Source organism: Chlorocebus sabaeus, chromosome 8 (assembly GCF_047675955.1).
Source record: "Chlorocebus sabaeus isolate Y175 chromosome 8, mChlSab1.0.hap1, whole genome shotgun sequence".
In the NCBI taxonomy this organism is placed as follows: Eukaryota; Metazoa; Chordata; class Mammalia; order Primates; family Cercopithecidae; genus Chlorocebus; species Chlorocebus sabaeus.
The window spans coordinates 147224870-147241934 of NC_132911.1; the positions used below are offsets into that span (position 1 = coordinate 147224870).

The following is a 17065-nucleotide window of genomic DNA, read 5'->3' on the forward strand; positions in this document are numbered from 1 at the left end:
CACAGCTCAGTGCAGCCGGGACCTCCTGGGCACAAGCGAAACTTCCACCTCTGAGTAGCTGGGACTACAGGCGCAAGCCACCACGCCCATTTCATTTTTAAAGATTTTTCTGTAGAGACGGGGTCTCGTCACGTTGCCCAGGATGGTCTCAAACTCCCGGGTTCAAGCCATCCTCCTGCCATGGCCTTCCAAAGTGCTGGGATTACAGGCGTAGGCCATTGAGTCCGTACATGGATTTTTTTTTTTTTAAGTTTAGAAACACCAATTTGGGTTTTTTAATGTTTAAGTGTGGAAGCTGAAGCCTGTTGAGTCTGCGCCTGAAATGCAAGGGAAGTGTGACTGTTTGGAGAAAAGGGGCATCAAAACCGGGCGTCGAGGCTGGGAGCGGTGGCTCATGCCTGTAATCCCAGCAGTTTGGGAAGCCCACGTGGGTGGATTACTTGAGGTCGCGAGTTAGAGACCAACCTGGCCAACATGGTGAAACCCCGTCTCTACTCAAAATACAAAAATCAGCCGGGCGTTGTGGCGCATATCTGTAGTCCCACCGACTCGGGAGGCTGAGGCAGGAGAATCGCTTGAACCCGGGATGCAGAGGTTGCAGTGAGCCTAGATAGCGTCACTGCACCCCGGCCTGGGTAACAGAGCAAGACTCTGTCTCAAAAAAACAAAAAAAACAAAAAACAAAAAACAAAAAATGGGCGTCAAGGAAGGAACCCGCGTGCGCCCGGAGCCTGCTCTGCCGAAATGAGCCATGAACCAGTCCCAGTCCCGCAGTGGGGCGCGGGGAGCGAGGGTGGGCGCCGAGGGACTCGACAGACCATGGTGGTGGGGAGGGCCGCCGCCTCCCACGGGTTACTAAGCGACGGCCCTGCCTCCACCCTCTGCAGCCCACGCAGGGCCGGCACCGCTCCCTCCACAAAGCTGGAGCCGGGGACTGACCCGGGCCCTGAGCCGGCCCACAAGTCCTGGCGGACCCTACCGTTCCCCACCCCAGCCGCCACCAGGAACACGCGGGCGGTGAGCGACCCCTTCGACGAGGCGGAGACCGGCCGCGAGGTGAGGGGGAAAGAAGGGGACTCGCGTCCCGGCCCCGGCCGGACCTACCCTGCAGGAGACGGATCTGCCGCCGTAATATCTCCTTTTCCTCCATCTCCCAAGTCCGCGACGCCCGGCCAAGCCCCCGCGACGTCATCGCTACGCGACCTTTTTGCCGCTGGCGGGGCGGAGCGGGCCGCGGCAGAGCCGCGGGGAGCAGGCCCGGATGTCTGCCGGCCGCAGACGACCCGCCGTCGCCCTGGCAACGGCAGCGAGGAGGCGGAGCCGCGCACGCGCAGAGCGAGGCGGGGACGTCACTAGTGAGCGACGGGAAGTAGCCTGGTTGCCGCTGGGAAGGGGCCGTTCGGGTGCTGGGAGGCCGCGCGGCCCAGCTTGTGCAGTCCGGGATCGGGTCCCCTTGGGAGAGTGGGCGTGGGGCGAGACCTGGGGCCCTCCCAGCCCATACCGCAGTTCCTTCCCACAGTCCCTGCGTTTCATTTCGCCCCAGTTGAGAGTTGGGGGTCTACGGGGGGACCCCATGGGAGAAGGGCCAGTTAACAGTTACTCTTGACCCAGGAGGGTCTGTGAAACCTCTTACTGTGGCCAGAGGAGAAGACATCGGAGAGCAAGTTTCCCTGGATAGACATGTTGAACCTCTGAAAACATGAAAGTTTTTGGTTCGTCAGTGGAAACATGTACAAGTGCGCTGTTGGTGGGAATGTAAATGGCGCAGCACCGCAGAAAACTATGGAGATTCCACAAAAGGTTAAAAGTAGAACTACCGGATATGAGGGCGATCTGGCTGCGACACCTGCCATCCCACTGATCGCCAGGGTTGATTCGGCTGATCTGGCTGGCTAGGCCAGTGTCCCCTTCCTTCCTCACTGTTTCATGTGCGTCCCTCCCAAAGCTGCGGCTCAATCGAAGGGGACGACTGTACCCAAGAGAGGAGTTGGGCTCCCCTGCTAGAACCTCCAAACAAGCTCTCAAGGTCCATTTGTAGGAGAATGTGGGGTAGTCAAGCTTCCAAGATTCCAGACACATCCAAATGAGGCGCTGCATGTGGCAATCTGCCTTTCTAGGAGAAAACAAAAACGGAACTACCGTATGATTCAGCAACCCTACTTCTGGCTATATTCCCAAAAGAATGTAAATCAGAGACTCAAACATATTTGTGCCCCCATGTTCACTGCAGCATTTTTCGCAATAGCCAAAAGACAGAAACAACTCAAGTGTCCATGGGTGGATGAAATGATAAACAAAATGTGGTCCATACAAACAATGAAATATTTTTCAGCCTTAAAAAGGAAGGAAATTCGGCCGGGTGCGGTGGCTCACGCCTGTAATCCTAGCACTTTGGGAGGCTGAGGCGGGCGGATCACGAGGTCAGGAGTTGGAGACCAGTGTGGTCAACATGATGAAACCGCGTCTCTGCTAAAAATACAAAAAATTAGCCGGGGATGGTGGTGCGCACCTGTAGTCCCAGCTACTCAGGAGGCTGAGGCAGAAGAATCACTTGAACCCAGCAGGCGGAGGTTGCAGTGAGCCAAGATCCTGCCACTGCACTCCAGCCTGGGAGACAGAGCAAGACTCCGTCTCAAAAAAAAAAAAAAAAAAAAAAAAGGCTAAAATGACAACTTCTATGCTGTATGTATTTTACAACAATGAATAAGGAATAAGCAATGTTAAAGTTCTTCAGGACCAGGCGCAGTGGCTCACACCTGTAATCCCAGCACTTTGGGAGGCCAAGGCGGGTGGATCACGAGGTAAGGAGTTCAAGACCAGCCTGACCAACATGGTGACACCCCCATCTACTAAAAATACAAAAAAATTAGCTGGGTGTGGTGGCACATTCCTGTAGTCCCAGCCATTCGGGAGGCTGAGACAGGAGAATCGCTTGAACCCGGGAGGCGAAGGTTGCAGTGAGCCAAGATTGCGCCACTGCACTCCAGCCTGGGCAACAGAGTGAGACGCCGTCTCCAAAAAAAAAACAGAAAAAGAAAAGAAACAAAGTTCTTCAGGCCGGTTGCAGTGGCTCACACCTGTAATCCCACCACTTTGGGAGGCTGAGGTGGGTGGATCACCTGAGGTCAGGAGTTTGAGACGAGCCGGACCAACATGGTGAAACCCTTTCTCTATTAAAAATACAAAAATTAGCTGGATGCGGTGGGGGACGCCTGTAATCCCAGCTACTCAGGAGGCTGAGGCAGGAGAATCACTTGAACCCGGGAAGCTGAGGTTGCAGTGAGCCAAGATGGCACCACTGCACTCCAGCCTGGGCGACAAGAGTGAAACTCTATCTCAAAAATATAAAAATAGAAGAAGAAATTTCTTCAGGCTGAAGAGGATACAATATGGAGACTCAGATCTATAAGAAGAAAGAGTGTAGGAAATGAGAAGTGTGTTAGAAAATGAAAATTTTTTCTCTTTGTTTTCTGTAAAACACAAGGAGCTGCAGCAAAAATAAGATATTGAGGTTTCTAACATATGTAGACATGAAACACAGGGCAACAGTGATGCGGAGGACTCCCGTGCATGGTGCCTCTGAAGAGACACCTGTGCACATAGGTAAGGACGCAATCCATGGCCTCCACCCAGCCTGCCTCTGTCCTGCTCCTAAGGCCAGCACTAGCCAGGCTAGTGTGACTCCACCCCCCATACAGTGATGGGCACTGTGAGGGCTTCTGCAGTGGCAGTGGCAAAGGCAGCTTGCTGGCTGGAGAGGGCTGGCTCCCCAAGCAGAAGGGCAAATGAATGGAGGCTGGGAAGTCAAGGCAGTAGAACAGGCCGACTCAGGCCATGGGAGCCCCAGCCAGGAGTCCCACCTAGCCCAGATGGATCTAGGAGAGGCGGAACCCATGTGAAACCGTCTTTGCTTCCTGCTGCCTTGCAGACTCCATCCGAGCACCACCCAGTCCTGTCTATCCTCCCTCCTCCCTCCTCTTCCTTCGCTCCCACTGCAACTCTCCCAGCTGATCATTTCGCTAGAGTCTCTGCCTCTATCCCTCCAGGCAGACTGCGAGTGGCCTGGAGACAAGCCCGTGGGTGACTCTGGAGTGACCTGTGTGCGAGGACATGGGTGACCATGAGAGGACTCTGAGAATGAATGGGATGAAATTGCCCACCAGGAGGCTTGATGAGCACTTGTGCAGTGGACTAGCCCTGTCTTGTCTCCCTTGAGACTCTTGTGACCACTACCTTGTGATAGCCGGGGGTGGCCTGCCGGACCGTGCCCAGCACATGCAGAGCATTGAGAATGAAATGTTTGCGCCCCCACATGCTAATTTCATCTGTTGAAATCCAAACTGTCAGTGTGATAGTATCAGGAAGTGGGGCCTCTAGAAGGTGGTTAGGTCATGAGAGTGGAGCCCTCGTGAATGGGACTAGTGCCCTATAAGAAGCAGATAGGACGGGCGCAGTGACTCACACCTGTAATCCCAGCACTTTGGGAGGCCGAAGCAGGTGGATCGTGAGGTCAGGAGTTCAAGACCGGCCTGACCAACATGGTGAAACCCCATCTCTACTAAAAATACAAAAAAATTAGCTGGGCGTGGTGGCACACACCTGTAATCCCAGCTACTCAGGAGGCTGAGGCAGGAGAATCGCTTGAACCCAGGAGGCAGAGGTTGCAGTGAGCCGAGATCACGTCATTGCACTCCAGCCTGGGCAACAGGAGCGAAACTCCATCTCAAAAAAAAAAAAAAAAAAAAATTACAAAGGCTGGGCACAGTGGCTCACACCTGTAATCCCAGGACTTTGGGAGGCCGAGGTGGGCAGATCACAAGGTCAAGGTCAGGAGTTTGAGACTAGCCTGGCCAACATAGTGAAACCCTTTCTCTACTAAAAATACAAAAATTAGCCGAGTATGGTGGCACGCACCTTTAGTCCCAGCTACTCGAGAGACTGAGGCAGGAGACTCGCTTGGACCCAGGAGGCGGAGGTTGCAGTGAGCTGAGATGGCGTCACTGCACTCCAGCCTGGGTGACAGAGCAAGACTCTCTTTCAAAAAAAAAAGAAAAGAAAAGAAAGCGGACAGCGTGGCCGGGCGCAGTGGCTCACGCCTGTATGTAATCTCAGCACTTTGGGAGGCCAGAGGCAGGTGGATCACCTAAGGTCAGGAGTTCAAGACCAGCCTGGCCAACATGGTGAAACCCCATCTCTATTCAAAATACAAAAATTAGCCAGGCATAGTGGCACATGCCTGTAGTCCCAGCTATTTGGGAGACTGAGGCAAGAGAATCACTTGAATCCAGGAAGTGGAGCTTGCAGTGAGCTGAGATCACACCATTGCACTCCAGCCTGGGTGACAGAGCAAGACTCCATCTCAAAAAAAAAAAAAAAAAATTGCTGGGCATGGTGGCGGGTACCTGTAATCCCAGCTACTCATGAGGCTGAGGCAGGAGAATCGCTTGAACCAGGGAGGCAAAGATTGTAGTGAGCCGAGATCATACCACTGTACTCCAGCCTGGTGACAGAGCTGATCTTTATCTCAAACAAAAAAGAAGCAGCCAGAGACTACCTCTCTCTTTTCTCCGCTGTTAGATATGGGTGCTAAATTTCTTTTCAAAGAATCAATATGTCAGTGTGTTCAATTGTTTGCCTTCTACTTTTAAACTTAACTTCCTCATAAAGCAACATTTTTTAATTACCTGCTCCACCCTGACTCATTCCGATTACCTGCTCTGTCATAACCGTTTTTCCAGCCAAACCACTCACCTCATCACTCTCTTTAAATTAGCCCATTGGAATTAGTTTAGCCTGTGTGGTCTAACTGTAGCCAACAGGGGAATGACACAGCAGCAGGGGCCACATGCCTCAGGGATAAGAACCCCTTCCCCTCCCTTGTCTAGGTGTATGCTCACCATTGCTCCATCTGTAAGGGCGCGCCCTTCTATAGAAGTACCTTGCCTTGCTGAGAATTAAAAAAGAAAATTTTATATTTGAGTGCTATTTCTTTTTTTTTTTTTGAGACGGAGTCTCGCTCTGTGGCCCAGCCTGGAGTGCAGTGGCCGGATCTCAGCTCACTGCAAGCTCCACCTCCTGGGTTCATGCCATTCTCCTGCCTCAGCCTCCCGAGTAGCTGGGACTACAGGCGCCCACCACCTCGCCCAGCTAGTTTTTTGTTATTTTTTAGTAGAGATGGGGTTTCACTGGGTTAGCCAGGATGGTCTCGATCTCCTGACCTCATGATCTGCCCGTCTCAGCCTCCCAAAGTGCTGGGATTACAGGCTTGAGCCACTGCGTCGAGTGCTATTTCTTTTGTATCACCGAAACTTTATATGTAACATCCACCATGTGATGACACAGCAAGATGACAGCTGGGCCAGGAACGGTGGCTCCTGCCTGGAATCCCAGCACTTTGGGAGATCCAGACAGGCAGATCACTTGAGCCCAGGAGTTCAAGACCAGCCTGGGTAACCTAGTGAAACCCCGTCTCTACAAAAAAATACCAAAAGTCAGCTGGGCATGGCGGTGCGTGCCTCTAGTCCCAGCTACTAGTGAGGCAGAGGTGGGGGGATTGGTTGAGCTCAGGAGGTTAAGGCTGCAATGAGCTATGATCGCACCACTGCACTCCAGCCTGGGTAACCAAGCAAGATCCTGTCGCAAAAAAAGAAAGCAAGAGAGAAAGAGAAAGAAAGAAAAGAAAAGAAGACAGCTGACTGTGTGTCTGCATGTCACAGGGCAAATCCCCAAATCGGGGCTCAGCCCGGGAGGCCACACGGGTTCTTGGCTTCACACAGGAAAGAATTTTCTTTTTTTTTGAGACAGAGTTTTGCCCTTTTTGCCCAGGCTGGAGCGCAGTGGCACAATCTTGGCTCACTGCAACCTCCGCTTCCTGGGTTCAAGTGATTCTCCTGCCTCAGCCTCCAGAGTAGCTGGGACTACAGGCACCCACTACCACACCTGGCTAGTTTGTGTATTTTTAGTAGAGATGGGGTTTCACCATGTTGGTCAGGCTGGTTTCAAACTCCTGACCTTATGATCTGCCTGCCTTGGCCTCGCAAAGTGCTGGGATTACAGGCATGAGCCACAGCACCCGGCCACAGGAAAGAATTTAAGAGCAAGCCTGTAAAGGAAAATGAAAGCAAGTTTATTAAGAAAGTAAAGGAAGGCCAGGTGAGGTGGCTCACACCTGTAATTCCAGCACTTTGGGAGGCCAAAATGGGCAGATCACAAGGTCAAGAGATCGAGACCAGCCTGGCCAACATGGTGAAACACCGTCTCTACTAAGCATACAAAAATTAGCCGGGCTTGGTGGCAGGTGCCTGTAGGCCTAGTTACTTCCGAGGCTGAGGCAGGAGAATCACTTGAACCCAGGAGGCACAGGTTGCAGTGAGCCGAGATCACGCCATTGCACTACAGCCTGGCAACAGAGTGAGACTCCATCTCAAAAAACAGTAAAAGGAATAAATGGGTGACTATCCATTGCAGAGTAGCAGCCTGGGCTGCTTGACTGACTTTTGTTATGATTATTTCTTGATTATGTGCCAAACCAGCAGTGGATTACTCATGAGTTTTCCAGGAAAGGGGTGGGGAATTCCTGGAACGGATTGTCCTCCCGCTTTCAGACCATATACAGTAACTTGCAGAAGATCCCTGACGTTTGTAAACCATCACGGTGCTGCTGGGACTCTCCTGTAGTATGCTAATGTGTTGCAAGTAGGGCACAGTGAGCTGTGAGGACAAATAGAGGTCACTTTCATCACCATCTCGGTGTTGGTGGGTTTGGGCTGGCTGCTTTCCCGCAGCCTGCTGTCTCAGTGGGCCCTTTGTGACCTGTATCTTGAGAAACAAGCTGTGCTGAATTCCCATCCCATTGAAACCAGGAAGTGGACTCTCACCAACACCCCAGCCTCAGACTTTCAGCCTTTAGAATTGTGAGAAATAGTCACTATCTAAGGCACTGATTTTTTTTTTTTTTTTTTTTTTTTTTTTTTTTTTTTTGAGATGGAGTTTTGCTCTCATCATTGAGACTGGAGTGCAATGGCATGATCTCAGCTCACTCAACCTCTGCCTCCGGTTCAAGCAATTCTCGTGCCTCAGCCTCTTGAGTAGCTGGGACTACAGGCACCTGCCACCATGCCTGGCTAATTTTTGTACTTTTAGTAGAGATGGGGTTTCACCATGTTGGCCAGGCTGGTCTCGAACTCCAGACCTCAGGTGATTCACCTGCCTCGACCTCCCCAAGTGCTGGTAGTACAGGCGTGAGCCACTGTGCCCGGCCATAAGCCACCGATTCTGTGGTGATTTGCTTAGCAGCTCAAGCTGAGTGAGACTCCAGTTTCCTACCACTGACCCTCCTGCCAACAGTTATCTGCCCAACATGTCAGCCAGCTGACTGTCTCTTGCCAGCCAGTGAACCCAGATGGCACCACAGGGACCAGAGTTGAGCCATCGCAGCTGAACACAGCCTAAATTACCAACTCCCATAATTATCAGCAAATCAGTGGATATGGTCTCAAGCCACTGCATTTTAGGGTGATTTGTGACACAGCGACAACTGATGTATTCTTGGGTACTAGGGTGGTGGGAGAGGCCCAGCCACTTGCTGAGACAGGGCAAGGTGTGTGTTTTTTTTTTCTGGGGTTGTGAAACTGCAAATGGGATATGAGCACTGTCAGAGTTAACTTGCTGAAACTGGTCCCTGCAGTTACACTGAAAGCTCTGGCACGTGTGAAACCAGCAAACGTGCAAACAATGCACCTTGGCGGGAAGCAGAGTCACCTACACCACCTGCTGTGCACACTGGTGTTCCGAAGGGCAGTGCACTGCACATCCTGGGCCGGCTGCTTCGTGGCTGTCTCTCCCACCGGCGTCTGCAGGTGTTGGCCGCCCACTCTCCCTCGGCATCTCCTTCCTTCTCTTCCCATAGTGCTGCCCATGAGTGGGGTGGGATTCCCATCACAGACTCCAGTAAACAGATGAACCCCGAGAGTGAGCCATCCCTGTGGTCCGTTGCGGTGGACCTCTCCCTCTCCTTCCCCATGGGAGATTTTTCTCCGTCCCCATCCCACCTCCCTCTGCTCTCCTCCCCTCCCCAACACCCAGCTTCCAGCTCTTTTCTTATGCAGAGGCTTTCTCTGCACCAGAGCCTAAGCAGCCTTCTTCCCTCTGGATCCGCAGGCAGCTCTCCGCCTGCCCAGCACTCCCCCAGGTGTGCCCTGGGCCCCAAAGCACCCCACTTCTCTCCAGCCCAACCTCAGAAGGCTGCCGCGAGCACTAGCCTCTGTTGGGGGAGAGAGGACTAATGAGACGCAGGGTAGCCATGCTAAACGCACTTTTATCAGGGGACATGCGCAGAATGTGAGGCCTTTTGTGGGCTAGTTATGCACCCCACACCCCCCAACACCACTCCCCGGACCCCACCACCCCTCCACCCCAGCCCCAACCCCATCTCATTGCCCTGCAGAAGTCCCTGCCTCTCCCATCCGGTGACCCAGCCACTCCCACCTCAGGGGTGTGGCCCTGGAGCCCTGACCCCTCCAGCCGCCTTCCTTGCCAGGTGGGGATTCTGCCAGCAGCCAGGCCCCAGGCCCTCGTGACAGCGCGACAGCGGCAGGAGACAGACAAACGCCTATGCAGATAGGAGTGGGTCCCTGGTGGAGCCCCACCTCCAAGCCAAAGACAGCCTGAAAGCCAAGCTACAAGTTAAATCTCAGTCCAGCTTGAGAACCTGTCTTCCTGTCTGGCGCGCTTTCCTCTGATTTGTCCCCACCCTTCACCTATTTTACATATGCCTACCTGACATAATTGGCTTTCTACACCGTTATGCCCGCCTTTCAGTGGTGCCTTTGCTTTAGCCTCTCTCTGCATGCCCACAAACCCACCAGCACGCCCTCCCCTGTTCTGAGTCCGTGAAAGCCCAGGACTCAGCCACATTGGGAGAGAAACTGCCTCAGCATCATCCCCTCCACTGACAGCTATTCCATTGCTCGATAAAATTGTTCTCCACCCTCCTCACTCTTTTTTGGGGTGTTCTGGGCTTGTTTGTCTGGAGACAGAGTCTAACTCTGTCACAGAGGCTGGAGTGCAGTGGCGCAATTTCGACTCACCATAACCACCTCCTGGGTTCGACCAATTCTACTTCAGCCTTCCGAGTAGCTGAGACTACAGGCGCCTGCCACCCCTGGCTATTTTTTAATTTGTATTTTAATTTATTTTATTTTTTGAGATGGAGTCTCACTCTGTCACCCAGGTTGGAGTGCAGTAGCATGATCTCAGCTCACTGCAACCTCCATGTCACAGGTTCAAGTGATTCTCTTGCCTCAGCCTCCTGAGTAGCTGGAATTACAGGTACATGCCACCACATCTGGCTTTTTTTTTTTTTTTTTTTAGTAGAGACAGAGTTTCACCATGTTGGTCTGGCTGGTCTCAAACTCTTGACCTCAAGTGATCCTCCCACCTCAGCCTCCCAGGCCTGAGCCACTGCACCCAGCCCCTCCTCACTATCTGATTGTCAACAGATCCTCATTCTTCTTGGATGCAGTACAAGAGCATGGGGCCCACCGAATGTGATACAGAGAAGGCTGCGACACTGTGGCCCTCTGCCCTCTGTGGCAGAAACGGCGCTGGGCCTGAGCCAGCCCTGAAGTCAAGGACTGAGGCAGGGCAAGGGTGTCGCTGGCTGGGTGGCTCCCGCTGGCAAAAGTGATTGAGGAACGTCATGCATCACTCAGGTGGGAACGGGTGTCTGGCCGGCCACAGCCAGTGCCCCATGATGCCCCCTGTGCCCTCTATTGTGGAGGGAGAAAGTGATGGTGGGAGAAAACTGCCCTAGAGGTCCGGTGGGTCCCCCGCATCCCACTCTCTCCACTGTCACAGACGCGCGTGACACCCACCTTCCACTGCAAGGCCCTCAGGCCCTCTGGGCTGGCACCCTTGGGAGAAAGTGTATTTTTTAAAATTTATTTTAGATGGATTCTTGCTCTGTCCCCCAAGCTGGAGTGCAGTGTCATGATCTTGGCTCACTGCAACCTCTGCTTCCCAGGTTCAAGCTATTCTCCTGCCTCAGCCTCCTAAGTAGCTGAGATTACAGGTGCATGCCACCACGCCCAGCTAATTTTTGTATTTTTAGTAGAGACGGGGTATCACCACGTTGTCCAGGCTGGTCTCCAACTCCTGACCTCATGTGATCCGCCTGCCTCGGCCTCCCAAAGTGCTGGGATGACAGGCGTGAGACACTGCACCGAGCCAAGAAAGTGTATTTTGCTGGTCTCCTATTCCTGAGGTCAGGTGTTGCCATCAGGCTCTCTGGGACCATGGTGGGTGGAGGGTGTGAATCTCTTTGTGCCAGGCTTCCATGGGCATTAAGCACTGGCCAAAGCGCGGGGTCCCCGCCTGCACGGAAAACACTCCCCACCCCCAAAGTAACGCCTGGATCCCGGCAGTCACGGCTTCTTCTAGCAAAGTGAAGAGAGGCAGAGGCCCAGAAAGCCAGAAGCCAGGTGGGGCACGTTTCTGTCACCCTCCCTCAAGCCTACCCCAAACCTGCCCAGGCAGCGACACTCCTCCCGGAGCTGGGGAGGAAAGGACAGGCCTCAGGGCAGGGACCCCAGAAGGAGACAGGATGGGGGGTGCGTGCCAGGGAAGAGCACTGGGAGGCAAGGCCTGGGTTCTCTGCAGGCAGTGGCTGGCCCCTAACCCCATCGCCCTCTGCCCCAGGGGAGGGTGTAAGCCGTGGGGTGCCCAGGAGCTGCTGGCCTTAGCAGGGCTCTCCTGCCACCTGCCTCTCCTCACTCTTGGGGTGCCTCTGAACCCAACACCCTCTCCCACCAGGCCCCATCACCACAATCTGCCCCACGTGGGCTCAGACGCCCAAAGCCCCAGAGGCGGAGGTGGGGGCTGGGGGGTGGGTTGTGTGTAGCGCAGGGGGTAAGAGGACCAGGAAAGGTGAAGCCGTGAAGAGGCAGGGTGGGGCAGAGTGGGAAAGGCGGGGACGGGGAGGGGGCAGGGGGACGGGTGCAGGGGGGAGGAGGGAGAGGGTGGGAGAGGGTCAGGGCAGGGCAGAGAAGCCAGCGAGGGGTGAGGCTGCCAGGACATGGTGGGGACTTCCCTGGCACCTCAGACCCCCTCGGGAGGTGCTGCCAGGCCAGGACAAGGTCTGGCAGGCACCCGAAGTCCTGCCCTGCACGGGGCTGGTTCCAGAGGCCGGTTGTCCGGGTTGCCGTCAGGCATGGGGTCCTCGTGCCCCTCCCTGCCCCGAGATCACCTCTCTCGCTGGTCCCCTCCTCTGTGCTCTGCGCACCTCCACCCCAGCGCTTGTCTCGGCTCCTAGGACCAGGGGCCTGGACGCTGCTCAGGGCAGAGGCGCCCCCTCTGAGGAGCTGGCCCCTCAGCCACACTCCGAGATAGCCACCTCCAGGGTCACCTTTCCCCGCCGCCCGAGCTCACTCTGCACACACAGCAGAAGGGACGTGGTGTCCCCCAGGCTCTGGCCCCCCAGGACCTGCGTGGACCTGGCTCAGGGCACCTCGCCCACTTCCGTAAACTGGGAGGACAGATGAACCCCGACACAGGCGACGGAGGCGCTGCCCTCTCCCTGCAGAGTTCCTGCCCTCAAGACTTCTGGCCCCGCTGGTGAATGGTGGCTGGGAGCGATGGGGCAGGGCCGGCCTCCCTCATTCCTCCCAGGCTGACCTCTGCCCTCCTTCGAGCACTTCCTATTCAGGGTCATTATTAAAGAACTGAGTGTGGACAGAGCTGTCATTGCACCTGTCCTCGCCAGCGCCCAGCTGGAAGCTGAGGTGACTTCACTGCCTGTTGACCTGCAGGCACAGTGGGCCACACCCCCCTCAGCCGTCCGGGCCCTCACCTGCCCCTCCTGCCCACAGACGGCGCCTGCTTGGCCTCAGACCAAGTCCCACAGGGGCTGCCGTGTCTGCCGCCTCCACCCCATTCCCCCACAAGGCAGCGAGGCCTTCCCGGAAAATAAGCCTGGGCTCTTCACAACCCTGCTGGAGGCAAGGCCCGCCCTGCACTCAGGAGGCCGCCACCTCCCGCTGGTGTCTGGGAGGGGCCTGACGCACCACAGACCTAGAGGCAGCACAGGCTTTCCAGGAATTTTGCTGCAAAGGAAAGGAGAAAAGCAGGAGGAGGGGAGAAGGGAGGAGGGAGGAGGCCCAGAGGGGCTCATCTTCCGGCAGCAGACAGCCACGGGCGTGAAACCTGCTGCGCACCCTGACCTGCACATGAACACACACAGCAACATGTCACACACAGGAACACAAAGTCCCACTTACATGCTTCTAAATGCAGATGCGTGCCTGCATCAACGAACTGGAGCACACGAGCGAATGCACGTGTACGTGCACTACGTGAGCACAACCCCATGGACACAACACGCACGTGTGTGCACACATGCACAAACACGCGCACACGTACGCGCATGCACACGCGCACAACGCGCACAACGCGAACGTGCGTCCACACACACAAACGTGCACAACATGCAACTGCATGCACAGGCGCACAAACACGCAAACAACACGCATGTGCATGCACACATGCACAACATGCGCACAACACGCACGTGCATGCACATACGCACAAACGCACACAACACGCACATGCATACACGTGTGCACAAACACACATGCATGCACAAGCACACAAGCACGCACACAACACACACGTGCATACACACACACACAAACACGCACTGCATACACGTGCACAATGCCCACACAACACGCACGTGCATGCAAACGCGCACAAACGCGTTCATTAGTCGCTACTCAGGCTCCTGGAGTCTCCTGCCACTATGAGCAAGGATTCTGGGCCCATACCCAGCTAATGGGCTCCAGCTGGACCAGAGCTAGAAGCCCACCAGGCAGAGTTGGGTACCCCCTGCTTTAGGTGCCCACCACCAGCCAAAGCTCTCAGGCCTGCCTGTGTCCAGCCTGGGGTACACAGCAGTTCTGGGTTTCTGATTACACAAGATAACGTTTCCTTCTGTTGGCATCTGAATTTCCAGTTATCTGTGGCTGCAGATCCCAATGCACACACCATCAGAAATCCCCTTCAGTGTACCGGCCTCAGACCTACCAGGGCAGGGGCCCTGTCTTGTTTGCCGGAAGATCACCTAGCAGCAGGTGCTAATACACATTTGTTGGATGAATGAGGGAGCGTGACAGAGCCTTCGGGGTGAGGCTCAGGCCAGGCCAGCCAGGCAGGGTGGGGGGCTGCTGTGGCCCTAGAGGTCTTGGAGGTAAAGGCCAAGAGGCAGAATGTGGTGGTGAAGAGTGGAGGGTGCAGAGCCCCAGGCTGCCACAACACCCCTGCCCTGAACACCTCCAGCTGGGCTCAAGGGTGGGCTGCAGGGTCTGGGCGAGCAAAAGAGCCTGCAGCCTCCTTGCCCAACCCTGCCCTAGCCGGGACCTTGACCCCTCAGGAGTGGCTGCTAGGACAGGGCAGGGAGAAGAAGCCCCCAACACCTGTGGCCTTGCAGGGATGCCGTGTGCCCAGCTCGTTCCATCTTCACCATGGAGACTGCAGCACAACAGCCCACCACGTGCTGGCCCTGTCACCCAGCAGGGACGGGCTGCCACACCCCAGGGCGCTGGCTTCCAGGGGCAGCAGTGTGGGCTCCTTGCCTGCCGGGGTCACGGAGGAAAGCCAGCTCTGCCCAGCAGTGTGTCCTGAGATGAAACCTTCGACCCACCTCGTCTGCAAAACAGTACCCAAGCCCGGTGTAGTGGCTCAGCTCTGGAATCCCAGCACTTTGGGAGGCTGAGGCGGGAGGATTGCTTGAGCTCAGAAGTTCAAGACCAGCCTGGGCAACATAGTGAGACCTTTTTACTAAAAATTAAATAATTCTAAAAGCTCAGGGCCAGGTGTGGTGGCTCACACCTGTAATCCCAGCACTTTGGAAGGCCAAGGCGGGTGGATCACAAAGTCAATAGATCAAGACCAGCCTGGCCAACATGGTGAAACCCCATCTCTACTAAAAATACAAAAAAATTAGCCGGGTGTGGTGGCAGGCACCTGTAATCCCAGATACTCCGGAGTGTGAGACAGAAGAATTGCTTGAACCCGGAAGGCAGAGATTGCAGTGAGCTGAGATCATGCCATTGCACTCCAGTCTGGGCAAAAAAGAGCAAAACTCTGGCTCTCTCACACACACACACACACAAAATTAGCCGGGCACAGTGGTACACGCCTGTAGTCCCAGCTACTTGGGAGGCTGAGGCAGGAGAATCGCTTGAACCTGGGAGGCAGAGGTTGCAGTGAGCTGAGATCACGCCACTGCACTCCAGCCTGGTGACAGAGCGAGACTCAGCCTCAAAACAAAAACAAAAACTTAGCCAGCTGTGGTGCTGAGCACCTGTAGTCCTAGCTACTCAGGAGACTGACAAGAGAGGATCACTTGAGCCCAGGAGGTCAAAGTTGTAATGAGCGGTGATTGCGCCACTGCTCTCCAGCCTGGGCGACAGAGAGATCTTGCCTCATACAAAACAAAGCAAACAACAAAAAATACGCAAAAGACCCAGGAGACAGCACAAGAAGGGACCCACAGGGCACCACCTCGTCCCCACTGTGTTCAGGCCTGGCAGTCGGGCCCAAGCCCAAATGGCCCCATCCACAACCTCAGAGCGGCTGGGAGGGCCGGGTGTGAGGACTACCATGTACAGGGGTGGGCCCAAGGCCCCTTGCCCCGGGCCCACCATGACTTAGGTCAGCAGGGCACTGAGGGAGCTTGTGCCGTGACTGGGTGTTGCTACTGGGCACTAGATTTTTAAAATAACGGCTTTAATGAGACATAATTATATAATTCCCATATCATACAATTCATCCATTTAAAGTGTGCAATTCTGTGGGTTTTAGCATATTCAGAGGCATGCAAACATCACCACGGCCAATATCAAAACACTTCCTCACCCCTGAAAGAAACCCCAAACCAGCAACCGTCGCTCCCACCCCCTCCCCCGGACACCGGCAGCGCCACCTCCCTTCTGCCTTCTGGATGTGCCCATTCTGGACACGTCATGTGAGCGGGATCACGCCATCTGCTCCTTGTGCCTGGCTTTTCACTTAGCATGATGTCTCCGAGGTCTGTCTGTGTCATCCAGTGCCTCAGGGTCTTGTTCCTTTTGACCGTGGGCGCCGTTCCATGGCCTGGATTCCAGCGCCTGGACTGGCCATGTTTAGTCTATGTATGCCTCAGTGAATGGATGGGGTTTCCACCTTGCTGCTATGGCAAAGGACGCTGCCCTATGGCCAAGGATGCTGCCACGAAGTTTGGTGCACAGGCATCTGTTTGAGTCTTTGCTTTCGGTTCCTGTGGGTGGAGCTAGGAGTGGAATTGCTGGGTCACAGGGTGACTCTTGGAGGAGCTGCCAGGCTTATTCTAGAGGGCCACACGGGTTGACATTCCTACCAGCACTGCACAGCGTTCCAGTGACTCCATGTCACTCCGTGCTGGTTATTCACCTTTAGTAATACGACCATCCTTGTGGGTGTGCAGTATCTCTCTGTGTTTTCCATTTGCGTTTCCTTGATGACTAAGTATGTTGAGCATCTTTGCATTTGCTTGAGGGCAAGTTCTACATTTTGTACATCTTTGGAAGATCTGCCCAGACCCTTTGGCACAGACCCAAAGTTGTTTGTTTGTTTGTTTGTTTTTGAGACGGAGTCTCACTCTGCCACCCAGGCTGGAATACAATGGCATGATCTCGGCTCACTGCAACCTCCGCCTCCCAGGTTCAAGCGATTCTCCTGCCTCAGCCTCCCGAGTAGCTGGGATTACAGGCGCCCGCCACCACGCCCGGTTAATTTTGTATTTTTAGTGGAGACGGGGTTTCACCATGTTGGTCAGGTTGATCTTGAACTCCCAACCTCAAGTGATCCACCCGGGCACAGGTCCAGAGTTTTAAGAAAAACCATAAAGTGCTATGAAGTTTGAGCCTAGCAGGATGGGACACCAGGCCAGGTTCTTCGGGACGCTCGAGGCTGGTGCTCCAGGCAGACTTGCGGGAAGAAGGGGCAGGGAGGGGGCCGGGGCGGGCTCTCCGGGACAGTTCCGGGAGGGCGT

General features: G+C 54.8%; 1 protein-coding gene across 2 annotated transcripts in view; it reads right to left on the reverse strand.

The window, feature by feature from the left end:
* The window catches only part of ZC3H3 (zinc finger CCCH-type containing 3), a 104472-nt gene extending 103227 nt beyond the window's left edge, over nt 1-1245 (reverse strand). The window contains exon 1 of one of the 2 annotated variants that reach the window (XM_008001767.3): nt 1105-1245. In XM_008001767.3, the coding sequence (XP_007999958.3) occupies nt 1105-1192 (88 nt within the window). In that variant the 5' untranslated portion in view covers nt 1193-1245. The remainder of the gene's footprint in view (nt 1-1104) is intronic. The other variant, XM_008001768.3, reaches the window with a different exon arrangement.
* Nucleotides 1246-17065: the final 15820 nt, after the last annotated feature.